Source organism: Oryctolagus cuniculus, chromosome X (genome assembly GCF_051225735.1).
Source record: "Oryctolagus cuniculus isolate XC-2025 breed Fujian yellow rabbit chromosome X, ASM5122573v1, whole genome shotgun sequence".
NCBI lineage: Eukaryota > Metazoa > Chordata > Mammalia > Lagomorpha > Leporidae > Oryctolagus > Oryctolagus cuniculus.
Genome location: NC_142888.1, coordinates 1,464,581 through 1,483,237, shown reverse-complemented (window position 1 = coordinate 1,483,237; position 18,657 = coordinate 1,464,581). Strand labels below are relative to the sequence as shown.

Sequence of the window (18,657 nt, the reverse complement as noted above, 5' to 3'; positions counted from 1 at the left end):
GAGAGGCCTTGTACCTGCTGGTTCACTCCCCAGATGGCAGCAACAACTGGATCTGGGCAGATCCGAAGGCAGGAGCCAGGAGCTTCTTTCAGGTCTCCCACGTGGTTGCAGGGGCCCAAGCACATGGGCCACCCTCCACTGCTTTCCCTAGCCATAAGCAGTGAGCTGGATTGGAAGAGGAGCAGCCAGGACATGAACTGGCGCCCATATGGGATGTCAGCACTGCAAGCAGAGGCTTTACCCTCTGCACCACAGCACTGGCTTCTCAAGTGGTATCTTAACCACTGCACCAAATGCCTGCTCCTAAATTCCCTCTTCTTTTGAGGATACAAGTCATATTGGATTAAGGTGCCCACCTAGACAATTCATTTTGATTTAATCATTTCTGTGAAGGCACTGTCTCCATGTGTGGTTACATTCTGCAGTATTTGGGATTAGAAATTCCACATGATTTTTTTTGCAGAGGTAGAGGGATAGGGCACAGATTTGCTCATGATATATATGCCTATATACTCATGTTTCCAGCTAAGAAAACAAAAGCTGTAGTCATGTTAATAAAGGAAAGGAAACTGGGCAGGAAAGTCAGTTTATGGAGGACAAGAGAAAAGGAGGAAGAGATTTATATTCCTGTCCTAGAATTTAGGTTCTAAGGAAGATAGTGCAACAGGGAACATATCACATGTGGAATTACAGAATGTAGTTACAGAATGTCCCTATCCTGAACATTATGGGGATGTGCTTTATCATGATCTCCAGTTTTTAGTGTATGAGAAAGGTGAGAGGGAGCACAAGAGAGTGAGAGTGCAAGTAAGTGCTGCTCGATGGACCACATTTTACCCCTGCCTCTACATTTTCTGTTTTTCTTTTCTTTCAGTATGCTTGGGATACAAATGAAGAATATCTCTTCCGAGCAATGGTGGCTTTCTCCATGAGAAAAGTTCCTAACAGAGAAACAACAGAGTAAGCAAACAGATATGTTAACTGATTATTTGTACTATTATTTGAAACCATATACTATTTCAAATCACAATCTTGAAAAACCTTGACCTAATTTTTGAAGGAACTCATATTACAAAAATTATTTATTTATTTATTTGAAAGAGAGAGAGAGAGAGAGAGAGAATGAATCAATCCATCCCATCCTAAAATGGCCTCAATGGCTGATGTTGGCTGGGCCCAAAGTCAGAACCAGATTGGAATCCAGATCATCCACCTATGTGGCAAGAACTCAATTACCTGAACCATCACCACTTCCTCCCACAGTTCTCATTAGCAGAAAGCTGGAGTCAGCATAGAATGGCAGATGTCCTAAATAGCACTCTGGCCTAAGAATCAGCCCTTAAGGCATTCGGATCTGGCTGAAGAGCCCATGAGAGTATTTTAGGCATGGAAAGCCAAGACACTCTGGGGGAAAAAAAAAGACCTAAATGACAGGTGAGTGAGATCCCAGTGGAAAGAACGGGGCCATCAAAGAAGGAGGTACCTTTCTCTGAAGGGAGGAGAGAACTTTGATTATGACCCTGTCGGAATAAGATTGAAGTCGGCGAACCCAAAAGGCTTCCATAGCCTTGGCAACTCATGACTAGAGCCTAGGGAGATTACTGACGCCATAAACAAGAGTGTCAAATTGTTAAGTCAACAACAGGAGTCACTGTGTACTTACTTCTCACGTGGGATCTGTCCTTAATGTGTTGTCCAATGTGAAGTAATGCTATAACTAGTACTGAAACAGTTTTTTTACACTTTGTGTTTCTGTGTGGGTGCAAGCTGATGAAATCTTTACTTAATATATATTGACTCGATCTTCTGTATATAAAGATAATTAAAAATGAATCTTGATGTGCATGGAAGGGGAGAGGGAGCGGGAGATGGGAGGGGTACGAGTGGGAGGGAAATTATGGGGGGGAAGCCAATGTAATCCATAAACTGTACTTTGGAAATGTATATTTACTAAATTAAAAAAAGAAGAAGAAGAAGAAGAAAGCTGGAGTCAGAAGCTGGAGCCAGGAATTGAGCCCAGGCACTCCAATGTGGTATGTGTGCATTTTAACTGCTAGGCTGGACATCCTCTCTGGAACCCATATTTTAATTGAAGTGTTTGAAGAACTTTTGTTATTTTTCTCAGCTTACAGTTTATATCATGTTCTGACACAACTCTTTGTTCAATAGGCAATATGGAGATAAATATCCCCCCAAATTGTCATTATATGTCTTGAGCTTTCTATATTTCTATTGGGTGTGTATAATTTTTCTTGCAAACAGATACTAGCAAACTTCATTTTTGAGAGTAACCTATATATGTATTGGTTTTTCTCACTTGTGTTATCTGTCACAGCACCTTCTTTATTTTATTAGAAGTGCTTAGTATAACAATAATTTTGCCCTCTTTTTTTCTATTCTTCTGGAGGAATCTTGAGAGGTGCAATGATTTATCTTATTGGTGATCTGGAAGGAAAACCAGGGCCTGGATTCCTTCTTCATGGGGAGGGCAGTGAGCTTGCCCCTGACACCAGTCATTGTGCTGTTCTACTTCTTAGTTAAGTTACAGAACCTGTCCCACATGGGCCAGCACACACCTTAAGGCTGACTTTGCTTTTCACTGCTGAGGAGTGTTGAGATCAAGAGGTGCCATATCATCTGTGAGGTTTAACTCTCTTGCATATTACTGCAGTATGTGTGATATCTATCTCAGTTCAGCTCTATTTGAGACATTGTGGTTGAATTTATTTCATTTCAGGAATTTTTAAAATTAAGAAGAAACTTTGCCTACTGATTGAAATGGTATTCTCCAAGCTGGCCTTTTATTTGGGTCTGTTTTGCCTTAATTTTCTCATAACTCAAAGCCTGGTGGAGAGGATTACTATTTATTGGTCTCCCTCAGTCATATAGTATTTGATATTGAATGTATAGGATGTGCATATAAAGAATAAAAATAAGAGTGGAGTTTGAGGAAGAAAATAAGCACATGTTATATGTACTTATCTGTATACCCATATTTATTTTAGAATAATCTATCCATATGATTCAAAAATTAAAAGGAAGCATAAAACAAAACACAATTTTGCTCTAAGTAAATGCCACTCTAGTTTTTATAGATTTTTATTAAAAATTTTTTTTCCTTATTTATGCAAGAGAGAGATCCCACTGTTTATTAACTCCCCAAATGCCCCCAGCTCTGGGACTGGGCCAGGCTGAAGTCGAACCAGAAACTCAATCAGGTCTCCCATGTAAGAGGCTGAATTCAATTACTTGAGCCATCACAGGTACTTGCCAGGATTTGCATTAGTAGAAAGCTGAAGTGAGGAGTCAGAGCTGAATATGGAACTCAGGTACTGCAATGTAGGATACAGGCTTTTTAACCGCTGCACTAAAGGGCTATCCCTAAACTTAGAAAACCACATTTATTTTGTGCCATTAGATTGCAGAACTGTGCAGTTCTTTTCATAGCTATTTGTAATTTTTCAGTTCAAATACAGTTATCCCATTACAAAAAATTGAAAAGGAATTTTAAAAAGAAAAAAAATGCTGATTATTTCACAATGCTAACCCCTCCAATAGTCTTTTGGTATTTTCTTCTAGCCCTTCTTGTAAGCAGGTTGTAAACATTGCGATGTTCATAGCACTACTACTTCTTCAGTGTGCCTATATTTCACCTGGCACATGACTATATTAAGTCATGTGTTTCCATTCTTAGGAAAAATTAATTTAAATATGTCACATTTCAGATTAATTTTGAAAAATCATCTTTGAGATGCTTTCCTTCAGAACCTGAGGCACTGTAGGAGTCTATGTGTATCTGATTTAATCTATTTGAAAGGTTTTTTAAATGCAATTGGGCACACAGGATATATAGACGCTTTTCTTATCAGTGCCAGTTGTAAAAACCAAAAAGTGTGAAACTAAACCAGGGGTCAGAGGAAGATTTTCTGGAATGAGTGAAGCAGTATGAATCATGACAGTCCTGTTGTCAGGGCATGAGTGCTGAGGAGGATGTGTTTAAGAGGCTACTCAGGGGCTGGGCTGGATTCCACATGCACTGCCATGGAGAAGGCTTTGTGCCTGCATAAGCAGGGTTCTTCTATGGGAAAAGGCCCACGCAATGCAAGATGGAACTGAAAAGAGCTTTGTGGAGAGGCTGCCTCTCTGGGGTGTGATGGATGAATGGAAAACAGCAGGAGTTGGGGAATGGGCCAAATTTTAAATCATTTGACTGTTAGGGGTCTTCTGGTGAAACGTGGGGAGAGTGAATTCTCGAGTGTGGCAAACATCCTTTTCTAGGATGTCTTCAGTGATCCCAGTCTAGGACATTGTTTACTTGTCCCCCACCCCTACCTCTGCCATTGTTTATCCACAAATAGTGCAGAAGAATTTGGAGATAACAGGAAGCACAAAGATTGAAACAAATCTATGAATTTAAAAATATTCAAGCAATGAACAGAATGACGCACATTTCATTTTCATCCCTTTTACCTAGTCTTGACTACAATATCGTCTGTATCAATTAGTTACCACCAATGGCAGCTTGTTAGCACCTGGAGATGCCTCTTCATATCGGGAAGCCTACTATTAACATCTGTTTGCAGAAGAACCTTGATTGGCTATGGGAGAGGACATGACTTCTAAGACAGGTCCTAGCTGCCTCTACACAAGTCTTGTTGGAGGGCTGACCTGGTCTAGGCACCGTCAGCCCAGGCAGACAGCAGAAGAGAAAACAGGAATCCCTAAGAGAGACACAGATTGCAAGGGGGTGGCCTGCAGAGCCAGCAGTGGCATTTCCACCCCATTCCTGGTAGGACAGGGGCAGGAATGGGTTCCTGTACATGGAGCTGAGGGCACCCAGTCGGGGTGTTCATGTTCGGATTAGCTGGTGCCCACGCCACACTGTTGACTGTGTTTTCCATGATCCCCTTGCCATTTCCCGCCAGCCTCAAGTTAGGCAGAGAAGCACTCCTGGAGAGCGGAGCCATCTACAGGAGGGGAAACCCCCGCTCTGTTATTCCTGGCTGGATGCTCCCAGCTTGCAGACATTGTCAGGGCTCTCTGAAGTCACCACAGGAGCAGCAGCAGCTGAGGTTCTGGGTGCTGGTGTCCTCAGTCATGTGTGCCCACCTCTGAGCTGGAGAAGCCTGAACAAGGCTGGTGGCTTGAGCCACCTGTGTGCTGGCTGAGGAAGGCAGCTTTCTGAGTAGCATGCAGAGGCCACAGAAGGGAGGCTGCTGGGCCCAGAACCAAGTGCAGGGAGAGACAAGGCGGCAGAGCCAGCAGGAGGTACCTGCTGGCGGCAGGGCTGCATCAGGCATGCAGGAGTTCAGCCAGTGCACGTCACCCATGTCGGGGGAGATGCAGGGCAGAGGTCCCCAGGGAGGTCCCCCAGGCCCCCCAGAACACTCTGGACGGAGGGCATGTGGACACCTGCCACGACAAAAAGCTGGGCCTTGTCTTATCTCTCTGACCCCCGGCTCCCTTTCTCATTCCTGGGTGAGTAAGGAGGAGGCATGGGGCAGGCACTGTGTGCAGGAGGAGGTGGAGCGGGCAGGAAAGGACCCTGCCCCTCCGAACTGCTGCAAGGGGAGCGGCTGCATGGCAGAGGCGGCGGGGGGGCGGGGCAGCTTCCATCATGTTGGTAGGCGCATGTGGGAGCTGGCAGGGACAGGAAAGCCAGGCTGCCTGTTCCAGTTGCTGTTGGGTGGGGTGGGGGGAGCGGGGAGAAAGAGCTGAAAGTGCTCTAAGACAAGGGGCCAAGAAACCTCAGCGTTTTCCTTGGTTGTGGCATGGGAGGCCAGCCTTAAGTCATGCATGTCGAAAGTGTGCTCTGTGCCAGGCGCTGAGATTGACATAATAGGGAAAACCAGATACTGCTCCAGACCGACACCAGAAACCTGGCCTCAGTAGACATTATGGGAAGATGGATTAAATGTGACAGCAAGAAGATGCTCTTTCAACAAGTCATTATTTTCTAGGGTTGATATCATGTACTTTCCTTGCTATTGGATTTTCTTGAAGCAGAATGGAAGATGGACAGAAAAATAAAGCTGAGAGGTCTTTGGTTCCAATAAATCAGGTTTCTTAAGTTTCTCTTATGACTTGAATTGATGTTGGCAACCTGATGTTTTCAACTATTTACAAGAAGATTTAGACAAAGTTTACTGAAACAGTTTCACAGTAATTAGAAAATGTTGAAAGCAATTTCTAAGGAAAATCTGTTAGCTAAGTTCCAAGTTTAGTCTATTTTCCAGGTAAACTGGGATATTTATCTGCCTAGTTTACTCAAATATTGATTTCAGGTAATTTCTTATTTTTATCCAGAGAAGTAGAAGTAGAAACCTAACTCAATCTTGGATTTCTTCCTCTGTTATTCAAGGATAAGTCTTGTGATCTAAAAAGGAACAACATGCTGTTGTATCCATGGTAAGGTAAGGGGATTAACAGTCTTGTGCTTGCAAAACAGCAGCCCAGCTATTATTTAGTCTTTCTGATTTCCAGAAACAAGAGCCTGATTCTTACCACCCCTTGAATACAGTTGGCCCTGTCTGGCTCCGTTGATGAAAAATGGCAGTGGAGCCAATTCTTAGAGAATTAACATTAGAGCAGGGCTTCCCACACTTGAGGAAAGGGAAAGAACATTGTTACCTCTTTTTAGTGATTTGCTTAATGGAGTCACATGTGTATGTGTTAATATAATTTCTTAACAAAAATAGTCAAAATGTCCATGTTTTCAAATAATTCCATCAGATATATACATGTTTAAAATCATGAAAATGTAGGATCTGTATTTATTTGTTCTAATAGCATTTCAAGGTGTTCATTCCATCAAATTCTGTTGTTAAAAGACACCATTCAGGGGCCGGCGCCATGGCTCACTAAGTTAATCCTCCGCCTGCGGTACCGGCATCCCATGTGGGCACCAGGTTCTAGTCCCGGTTGCTCTGCTTCCAGTCCAGTTCTCTGCTGTGGCCCCGGAGGGCAGTGGAGGATGGCCCAGGTGCCTGGGCTCCTGCACCCTCATGGGAGACCAGGAGGAAGCACCTGGCTCCCGGTTTCGGATCAGCGTAGCTCCGGCCGTTGTGGCCATTTGGGGGATGAACCAACGGAAGGAAGACCTTTCTCTCTGTCTCTCTCTCACTGTCTAACCTATCTGTCAAATAGAAAAAAAAAAAAGACACACTTCAGCAAGAGCTTGTTGGTTGATAGTTTTCCATTGTGAAGATACTGGTGGACATTCAGTGTAGTCACGTCTGGACGAAGGACCATGGAGAAGTCACACTAATAGGACATAATCTGTCATTGGAAGGAACTTATATTCTTTGTTTCCTTAATAAGTTAACTGCTGAATCTATACAGTCATTCTTCCTGTTACTTCCTCTTTAGCACCATTTCTCCCCTCACATTTGCACTTCTTGGCTGCCCCATCGACAGTATATTCAGTATTCTTTTTGTAGAGCATTCTCTGTGCTAGCATGTTATCTCAGCATTTGTAGTTGGGTAAACAGTTTGGGGGAAGTAATCCCCTTCCTTCACTGCCTCCTTTTTCTGTTTTTGCAGTCCTGACCCAAGTAACTTACTCAGTTTTTCTCCCCTGGAAAGGGTCAGAAATAGTGAGGTGTTGACTTTGTTTCATCCATCCACACATTTACCGGTCATGTGGTAAGTATCCACATGGGCCACTCTTCAGAAACACAGGGGCTTAGAGATCATTCAGTTAGAATGGGAGCCAGGATTAGACACCCTCTTTTTTTAAAGATTTATTTTATTTATTTGAAAGGCAGAGTTACAGAGAGGCAGAGGCACAGAGAGACAGAGTTCTTCCATCCGCTGGTTCACTCCCCAGATGGCCACAATGGCCAGAACTGAGCCGATCCGAAGCCAGGAGCAAGGAGCTTCCTCCAGGTCTCCCACGTGGATGCAGGGGCCCAAGGACTTGGGCCATCCTCCACTGCTTTCCCAGGCCATAGCAGAGAGCTGGATCGGAAGTGGAGCAGCCAGGACTTGAACCAGTACCCATATGGGATGCCAGCACTGCAAGTGGTAGCTTTACCCGTTATACCTCATTGCCAGCCCGTAGAGACCCTCTTGACAAAGACTTTGGACAAAACATATGAAATCTGTAAGTCCTTTGCCCTGCCTATGTCCTGGATCTATTCTCATATCGGGCATGGAACTTTCTGTATATGCTGGCATCCTGAAAGCTATTGGCTTCTATGTTGGTTTTCAGTGTGCTGGTGGCCTTGAGACACTGAAATTGTTCCTCACTGTTCTGAGCAAGACTAAACTGCACCTGATACTATGGGAGGGTTCATGGAATCTAAATGCCCTTGCAGTAGGAATTCTTCCATATTAGCTAGTCAAGGTGGGCTCTCAGAAAATATTCATAAATGAATGAAGTATATTTACCATTCTGTCTCTGAAACCAAGAGATTGCCTGTGGGCAAATAAATAAACAAATCTTTAAAAAAGAGAGAGAGAGAGGATAAGAGAGAACAAACATGGTGCAAGGCTCAGGACATCCCCCCCATAACATTCCCACCCTAAATGCCAGCAGCATCCCTCATTGACATACTACGAACTTAAACCCTTCCTAGTAATTCATGTACATTAAAATGACTTGTCTTCAGTCATTTGGCAGGTAATAAACTTCAAAATAATAGTTTACTTTTGAGAGTTGCAATCATAGATTTTTTTTCTATCTAAAAATAACTGCCTCCATTGAAAATGTAGAGTTTAGTATGTTCAGCAATAATTTTAGTCTTCTGGACATATTTATTTCTTTTTTAAGAGTTATTTATTTATTAGAAAGACAAAGTTACAGAGAGAGAGAGAGCAAGAGAGGCGGGGGGGGGGGGGGAGATCGAGATCTTCCATCCACTGGTTCACTCTGCAGATGGCCAGAATGGCCAACGCTGGGAGCCACATCCAGGTCTCCCATGTAGGTGGCAGGGCCCAAACACTTGGGCCATCTTCTGCTGCTTTTCTCAGGTAATTGTCAAGGAGCTGATCAGAAGTGGGGCAATCTGGGGGCCCAATGCTGTGGCATAATAGGATAAGCCTCTGCCTGCAGTGCCGACATCCCATATAGGCGCCAGTTCATGTCTCGGCTGCTACTCTTCCAATCCAGCTCTCTGATTATGGCCTGGGAAAGCAGTGGAAGGTGACTCAAGTACTTAGGCCCCTGTACCCACATGGTAGACCTGGAAGAAGCTCTTGGCTCCTGGCTTTGGATTGGCTTAGCTCTTGCCATTGTGGCCATTTGGGGAGTGAATCAGCAGATGGAAGACCTCTCTCTCTCTCTCTCTCTCTCTCTCTCTCTCTCTCTCTAAATCTGCCTTTCAAATAAATAAATAAAATCTTTTTTAAAGACAGAGAATTGTTCCACCTGCTGCTTCACTCCTCAAATGGGCACAATGACCAGTGCTGGGCCAGGCCAAAGCTAGGAGCCAGGAGATTCTTCCCGGTCTCCCATGTGGGTATAGGGACCCAAGCACTTGGTCCATCCTCTGCTGCTTTCCCAGGCACAGTAGCAGAGAGCTGGATTGGAAGTGGAGCAGCCAGGACTTGAACCCGCACCCATATGGGATGCCAGCTCAGTAGGCCATGGCCTTAGCATGCTACTGACCCCAATAAATAAAATCTTTTTTTTTTTTAAAAAAAAAAAGAAGTGGAACAGCTGGGCAGTGGTTTTACCCACTACACCACGAGGCCAGCCCTAGTTAATGTTTTAATTTTGGCTAGTTTTAAAACACTAGTTTATTTTAAACAATTTTGTATTTCCTAATTTAGTAAAGAATAAATATCAGTCACACCTCAAATATGAGTAAAAAGGAGAATAAATATGAGTCACACCTCAAAGATTCTACAAAATGTGTGCATTTTTTTTTTTTTTTGACAAGCATGTGCTACATCATTTTGATCATCTTTATATTTGACTTGTGTTGTAAAATGGCACTTTTTGGGAATTTGCGCTTGACTGTTACTGCCAGTAGAGGTCACTGTCCCTCAGTGATTGTCCACCAGTGTGTTTCTTTTTTTTTTACTTCCTACCCTAGGGATTATTTGGCAATGCCTGGAAACATTATTCACTCACAACAGGAGGCTGCGACTGGCACCTAGTGGGTAGGGACCAGGAATGCTGCTAAAATGCTACAAGGCACAGGACCACCCCCACAACACAGAATGATCTGGCTTTAAATGTCAACAGTGCCAGGGCCAGCATTGTGGCCTAGCATGTTAAGCCTCCACCTGTGATGGTGGCATCTCAAATGGGCACCAATTCGAGACCTGGCCTGGCCCATTGTGGCCATTTGGGGAGTGAACCAGTGGATGGAAGATCTCTCTCTGTCTCTCTCTCTCTGTGTGAATCTGCCTTTCAAATAAATACTAAATAAATCTTATCTAAAAAAAAATTTTTTTTGACAGGCAGAGTGGACAGTGAAAGAGAGAGACAGAGAGAAAGGTCTTCCTTTTGCCGTTGGTTCACCCTCCAGTGGCTGCCGCGGCCAGCGCGCTGTAGCCAGCGCACCGCGCTGATCCAATGGCAGGAGCCAGGTACTTATCCTGGTCTCCCATGGGGTGCAGGGCCCAAGCACTTGGGCCATCCTCCACTGGCCATCCTCCACTGGCCACAGCAGAGAGCTGGCCTGGAAGAGGGGCAAGCAGGACAGAATCTGGCGCCCCGACCGGGACTAGAACCTGGTGTGCCGGTGCCGCAAGGCGGAGGATTAGCCTAGTGAGCCGTGGCACCGGCCTAAATAAATCTTATTTTAAAAAGTCAGCAGCTAAGCTGGAGAAACCATGGTAGAGTCATCAATAGAAAGAACATGACAATCTCTATAATAAAGCTGTCTATTATTATTTTGATTGAAAACAAGACCAAATATTTACCTATAAAACTGGCACATGGGAAGCAGGGAGCAGCCAGGAGTGGGTTGGCAGGGGGAAGGGCAAGTGTCCTTCTATGGGCAATCTCTTTAGGCTGGGCTCTTAGGGTAAGGAGATTGGGTCTGGGGTGGCAGATCTGTCAGCTTCAGTAGAAACAAGCAACCTGGTGGCTCAGTGACTCATGGGACAGAACATGAGTCAGTAGGATGTGAATCTTAGGAGGTAGTAGTGGAGCCCTGACTCTTAGGAGCCAAGGTGGGCCGGCAGGCTGGGGTGCTCATGAGTGGATGGCCCCTTGGCTCTTGTAGTTAAGGCTCTGTGACTTTGTTCTGGGCTGGCCTGGCTCTTGCAGCACCAGGGCAGTCTACAGAGAAGGCTGAGGGAAGCTGGACAGCAGCCCTGGCCCTTCTCCTCCTGCCATACTTAGTTGCCTGGGAAAAGACACTCCTGTTCTGCTGCTGGGATCTGACTATGTACCAAGGCAGGGAACCACTCCCTTTCTGGTCACAGACTTGAAGACAGATGGCCTGAGTGCTGGGCTCTATATCTTTCTCTAGGTGTCTGGTGTCGCAGACCAAAGAAGCCATGGAACATCCAAACTTTGGGCCCGTGGCCCTCCAAATCCTGCCATAGTCACAGCCAGACAGTGTGGTGGGGAAGCATCAGGTCATACTGGCGGTTCTGCTGCACATGGAAATCTTTGCAGGGCTCCTGAGCTTGACAGCAGTGAGCAGACCTGGATGGCAAAGTCTGGTGCTGCTGGGCAGTGGGGGTGGCAGCAGGGCCTCGGGCATGCCTGGGTACCTGATCAGACATCTGCTCAGGTAGAGGTCCGTGTGGCAGATCACTTTGGAACAGCAGATTCAAGTTGCAGCAGTTCCCCAAGTATGTGGTTGTAGCTAGAGGCAAAGTTCCTAGGGTTCTGATGACCTTTGATTTTAGGGCTTCAGGCACAGGGTACCCTCTGCCCAAGGGATCCTGCGTGAGCCAGGCCCATACTCTGCAGACTCAGGGACATCGCTAGGCCCAGCAGCAGCTGTGGAGTTGGGGACATCCCATGGTATTTGGAGGACACAGGAAGCTCTGGCCTGTGTCCTTCCCACTGCTCGTCTCCCTGTGTAGCCATCTACAGAGGGTGCTGTCTCAACAAACAGCACATACTTGAGTGCTCTTGTAAGGAAAAACAAATCACGAATTTACTCTTCTGTGCATATGTAATGTGTCATTCTTCTGGGATGTTATACTAATGTCACTTTTCTCAATTTAGCGCTTAAGTAAATGGCAAAAGCCATCCAAGGATTATGTTTTAGTATAAGCAGCGCTGATTTTTTGTGGACTCTCCAATAGTTTTCAGCTTTCATGCATCCATGCTTAGATTATCTTCTCTTTGAACACTAATGCCGGTCCTCTCCTTCTATTTCTACCAGAAATCTTGGAGAGAGGCACATTTCCATTAATAGAAAAGTTCTAACTTCAGAAATAAACTGTCCAAGAGCTACTGGGTAATTGATTATAGTTCTTAGGCTTGGAGGTGTGTTCAAGGTGATGTAAAAGAAACTGTGCTTGAGAAGTGTTTGCGCAGAAGTACACACAAAGCACCTGTGAGCTGGTTGCAGTGGTGGGATTAGGGGGGAACAGAAGTAGAGATGGACAGATCCAATACCAAATCAAGAGCAAGCAACAGATTGTGTCTGGATCTGAGAGGTGGCAGGCTTAATGGACAGGGTGCTAAAAAGACATTAATAAGGAAATGCTCAAGGTCTCTCTGGTTCAGTGGGGCCATGATGGAGACATCAGGGGCTGTCAGCCACTAGCTGATGGAGAATGAGGTCCTTAACACCTTCCATTGACCAATTTTTTTTTTTAAATGAGAAGTTCCTATATAATTTTCTCCTTACTAAGACATTCTTTCAGAGCCAGTGCAGTGTCACAGCAGGTAAAGCCACTGCCTATAGCGCTGACATCCCATATGGGCACAGGTTCAAGTTCTGGCTGCTCCACTTCTGATTCAGCTCCCTACTAATGCACCTGTAAAAGCAGTAGAAGATAGCCCAAGTACTTGAGTTTCCGCTACCCATGTGGGAGACCCTGATGAAGCTCCTGGCTCCTGGCTTTGGCCTGGACCAGCCCCGGCTGTTGCAGCCATTTGGGGAGTGAACCAGCAAATGAAAGGTATCTCTCTCTCTCTGTCTGTCTGCACTCTCCCTCTTTCTCTGTAACTCTGACTTTCAAATAAAAAAAAAAAAAAGACGTTCCTTCATAATGGTAGACATTTTTAAACATAGCAAAAACACTTCTTAAGGTGCTAGTAGCATCAGAGTGAATGATTTAATGTTATTTGGGATGATATTCTTATAATGTATTTTTTTCTTTCCATTGTCTGCAGAATTTCCCATGTCCTACTTTGCAATGTAACCCAGAGAGTGTCATTCTGGTTTGTGGTTACAGACCCTTCAAAAAATCACACTATTCCTGCTGTTGAAGTACAGTCGGCCATAAGGTAATGCCCCTAAATATGACCTCTACTTGTCTATAATGTTGATTAATTCAGTTGTTCTTGTAGATACTGGATAGTTCTCTCTCTGCTCCCCGTACTATTCATTTATTAAGATGTAAAGATTGTCATTTTGTTATTTTCTATTAGAGATGAGTATAGATTGGTGATTTCATGCAGGGGCAATTTTGTTTTTGAGGAGTCATTTGACAGTGTCTGGAGATATTTGGTAATGTTTGGAAATGTTTTTGTTGTCATAACTAGGTGGAAGTAGGGGTGTGCCACCAGCATCAAGTAAGCAGAACTAGGGATGCTGCAAAATATCCTACTATGCAAAGGACAGTTCTCCACAACAAAAAATTATTTGACCCAGGATGTAAATAGTGCTGTGGTGGAGAAGCCTGGTTGAAATATTAGCTAAGAATGTTTAGTATTGTCTTCTTTTGGCAAGAACCCCTTTTATGACACTGTTGGGTCGTGGTTCACCATAAGAACTTTGGAGCATGAACTCTTAGATTTTAAATTCTGGATTTGCCTCTTGCTAAATATTTGAATACAAACAAATTACTTACCCTCTATTTGTTTTCCTCTCATCATCTATAGAACATTAAAAAGTATAGTTCCCCTTTCTTATGGTTGCTGAAAAGATTAAATGAGTTCATAAATGTAAAGTTTTGAGGGACATGTTGTACCTTTGATTTTTACTTTAATACCAAGATAGACATTCACATATTTGGACCTCTAGGGACTTACATTCTTCACTCAATGTACAATCTTTACATTTTTTAATCAAAGGTAAAATCATTACTTTCATTCAAATTAAAAAATAAATACTGTCAAAAATTTTATTATGTCACTAATGAGGTAACTAGTCAAGACCGTAAAACCACTTCAAAGGAGACTTCAAGGAACCATATATGTATACCAATGAGGAGTAGCAAAATGCACTCACAAAAAGTTGCATCAGTCTGTCAGGCAGTACCCAGTCATTTTTCATCAGACACAATTCATTTGTTATGCTAAGGACAAGAATCATTTATATTATGTTGGTTTTCTAGAACTTATAAATTTGCAAAGTAGCTCAGACACAACAAGATGTAGAAATTTTCCACAAAAAAAAGTACTAGGAAGGATACCAAATAAAAAAGTAGCAAATCTAGTAATTTTTTGTCTTTGTAAGTCTTTCACAATTTTTCCTAACAGTTAACCACCTCCTCTCATTGTGAGGCTAACAAACTTTCCAATGTGAAACAAATTATTTACTTCCAAAAAGCAGAGGAAACAATTCATTTTTATTTCAATTAATGCATACTTTATGTGTATTAGAACTTCGAATAATGCAGGTGATTGATGTTGGACAAAGATATATTACAAGAATGAGTTCAGGAAATCAACTGTTTTCTGAAAAAGAAAGAACAAGGCAGAGTAACTCTACCTACAAAAGACTTACAAGTTGCTGAAAAGCATATTATTCACTTTATCAAGGACAAATACTTATTGAAAGAAATCATTTACTTTCTGTAAACTATTAACACTTAAGATAACGAGTATATAATAACATGTCAAAGGTTTTTGTGGACAATCATCTACTTCTCTTGCTGCAGCAAATGCACTAAGGATCTATACCAATGGGAAATGGTTTAATCTGCTCTAAGAAGAAGGTTAGAACTAAATTGTTTCTGCACTTTTGCTACTAAAAATACTGTTAAGACCCACTACTTAGGTAGCAAGAATTTGAAGTATCATATTTCATGTGAAAAGCAATTTTATTCAAGTCTTGCAATCTGGAAAGGCTGGAAGCAAAATGAAGATGCCATGGTTAAGCGAGGGTTCAGCTGATGTGAGGAGGAAGAATGAGTGTTTGGGGTGAAGGTTGTGGAAGTCGATGAATATATTCACAACAAAGTGGGTCCTTGCAGGAAAAACTATTTGGAGGGTGAGAATGGTCAATAGAATAAGAATTTATGTTAGGTAATGAGAATGGTACAGGATAAGATGAAAATAAAGTAAAACATAGCAAGAGGGAAGGATAGAGTGAAAAAAACGGAGCTGGCCCCTAGAGGGCAAGGTAATGGGAATTTCAAAACTGAAGAATCTATGTGGTTGGGCAAATAATACTTGCTCTTCCTAATATTTCCACAATTCCTTCTGGTTTACAAGGCAAGTGCTTATGCAAGTGTGACATTTAATACTAATACTGATTATTTTGGGTGATTATTATTGTCCCTGGTTTATAGATGAGAAAACTGAGGCTCAGAGAAATTAATATTGAAATGACAAAGAGGGAGGACTTGGAACTACGCATATTGCCACCAGGTCCAGTGATTTTTCCTCTTTACTAGAATTTTCACACCTATGGAATGAGACAAGGAGATGATCAGCTGGTTCTGAGAAGTCTTTTGCAGCTGTTTTGTGAAGGCCTGACCTGATTCAGTGACCCTTTTGTTTTTTTGTTTTGTTTTGTTTTGTTTTTTGAATGAAACCCTGTCTTTCTTTCTTTCTTTTTTTTTAATTTGACAGGTAGAGTTATAAACAGAGAGAGAGAGAGAGAGAGAGTGAGAAAGGTCTTCCTTCCATTGATTCACTCCCCAAATGGCCGCTAGGGCCGGCACTGCACTGATCCGAAGCCAGGAGCCAGGTGCTTCTCCTGGTCTCCCATGGGGTGCAGGGCCCAAGCACTTGGGCCATCCTCCACTGCACTCCCAGGCCACAGCAGAGAGCTGGACTGGAAGAGGAGCAACCGGGACAGAATCCAGTGCCCCAACCAGGACTAGAACCCAGTGTGCCGGCGCCACAGGCTGAGGATTAGCCTAGTGAGCCATAGTGGGGCCCCTCAGTGACCCTTTTGGCTGAAAGATATCCATAGTCACTGATACCAATTGGGGGTTGCAGTTGATGGTGGAGATTTAATCAGCCCTGAGCTAGAACTTCCAATCAGCCTGAAAGGAGATAGAGCACATTCCCAACCCAAAGTGAGAAAATAGCAAAGGACTAAACAACCAGGAAGACAGAAAGAGAACTCACAATAACATTGCATTATTCTCTGAGTTATAGCTTAGCAGTAGAGTTCATTATTTTGTGGAAAGTTTTGTGTTCCCAGATTATCAGTATTAGGTTATGAAAAATGAAAACATTCCATAGTTTGATAAAACATGACATTTAAATGATCCTTTGCTGTAGATTATCTGGCTGGGGTTCTCTTTCACATCCACAAATAATCATGCCTCAGCAGAGGTTTATTTGTTAAAGGAGGTCTTCCTTGATGGCCTGGTGCTGGTCTGCAGAGATGCTCAAGCTATTTCTCACAGACTGTAGCCAAGTGCCTAGGAAACACTGAAATGTGGCTAATCCAAAATGTGGTGTCCTCTATCAGTAAAATACACATCAAATTTCTAAAAGATTTAGTACGAGATAAAATGTGAACCAATTCATATTTTATTATATTTCCTTGGCTATATTGGATGAAGAATACATTATTAAAATTACTTATGCTTTTTTTAGTACAGTTACTAGGACATTATTTAAAAAATTTATATCTCAAGAGCACATATTCAATTTTTTTTAAAGATTTTATTTATTTATTTGATAGGCAGAGTTACAGACAGAGTGAGAGAGAAAGACAGAAAGAAAGGTCCTCCCTCCACCAGTCCACTCCCCAAGTGGCTGCAATGGCCAGAACTGCGCCGATCCGAAGCCAGGAGCCAGGTGCTTCCTCCTGGTCTCCCATGTGGGTGCAGGGCCCAAGGACTTGGGCCATCCTCCACTGCCTTCCCGGGCCACAGCAGAGAGCTGGACTGGAAGACGAGCAACCGGGACTAGAACCCGGCACCCATATGGGATGCTGGCTGCACAGGCAGAGGATTAACAAGTGAGCCACGGCGCCGTTCCCGCACATATTCAATTTTAAGAAATATTTATTTATTTTTACTTATTTGAATGGCAGAAGGACAGACAGAGTGACACGGAGAGATCTTTCATCCACAGATTCACTCTCCAAATGCCCAGAATAGCCAGGCCAAAGGAAGGAGCCAGAATTCAGTCCTGGTTGCCCACATAGATGGTAGGGGTCCAAGCGCTTCAGCCATCCTTTGCTGCCTCCCAGGGTACACATTAGCAGGAAGCTGGAATCCAAAGTGGAGCTGGGACTGAAACCCAGGCACTCTGATATGAGATGGAGCATCTCAAATGGCATGTTAACCATTCCATTAAACACCTACCTCTGGAAAATCTTAAGTCACACAAGGCCCAAATATGTTTCTGTTTTCCAAGACTACTCTAGAGATATATGAAGTCAATTTTTTTATAGTATAAATTTAGTAAAGGTCGTAAAATATCTCCAAAGAATCTCCTCAGCTACTTTGAAAATTCTGGTTAGAAATGCACTAATCTGGCCGGCGCGCGGCTCACTAGGCTAATCCTCCACCTTGCGGCGCAGGCACACTGGGTTCTAGTCCCGGTCGGGGCACCGCATTCTGTCCAGGTTGCCCCTCTTCCAGGCCAGCTCTCTGCTGTGGCCAGGGAGTGCAGTGGAGGATGGCCCAAGTGCTTGGGCCCTGCACCCCATGGGAGACCAGGATAAGTACCTGGCTCCTGGCTTCAGATCGACGCAGCACACTGGCCACAGCAGCCACTGGGGGGTGAACCAACGGAAAAGGAAAACCTTTCTCTCTGTCTCTCTCTCTCACTGTCCACTCTGCCTGTCAAAAAAAAAAAAAAAAAAAAAAAAGCTTTTGGCAAATCGTTGCTGGATCAATGAAAAACAATTAAATTGATGGATTTGAAGCCATTCCTGGTTCATATTTTCTTTTCTACCCCCAGTTTTATTTTCTTTTGATGTTTGTCTCCTACTTTTTGCATATAATTTTATTTTTTTAGTGTGCTGAATATTTATGTAAGCCACCTTAGAGTTCTATCATTCTAATCTAAATGTTACCTCTCAGGAAATAAGCATGGTGAGCAGAACTCAAAACTCAGGACCTCTGGTTGCTTCCAGAACTTTCACAACAGTGGAGGGCAACAGTGCATAGATGGGCATCTTTCTTTTTTTTTTTTCTTTTTTTTTTTTCTTTTTTTTTTTTAATTTTTTGACAGGCAGAGTGGACAGTGAGAGAGAGAGAGACAGAGAGAAAGGTCTTCCTTTTGCCATTGGTTCACCCTCCAATGGCCGCCGCGGCCGGCGTGCTGCGGCCAGCGCACCGCGCTGATCCGAAGGCAGGAGCCAGGTACTTATCCTGGTCTCCCATGGGGTGCAGGGCCCAAGCACTTGGGCCATCCTCCACTGCACTCCCTGG

General features: G+C 43.5%; 1 protein-coding gene across 6 annotated transcripts in view; it reads left to right on the top strand.

Annotated features, from left to right (window-relative positions):
* Positions 1-18,657, top strand: part of CLTRN (collectrin, amino acid transport regulator) — a 57,073-nt gene that overhangs the window by 24,330 nt on the left and 14,086 nt on the right. For all 6 annotated transcript variants that reach the window (XM_089324812.1, XM_089324813.1, XM_089324810.1 and 3 more), the window contains 2 exons: positions 875-960; positions 13,259-13,372. In XM_089324812.1, the coding sequence (XP_089180938.1) occupies positions 914-960; positions 13,259-13,372 (161 nt within the window). In that variant the 5' untranslated portion in view covers positions 875-913. The remainder of the gene's footprint in view (positions 1-874; positions 961-13,258; positions 13,373-18,657) is intronic.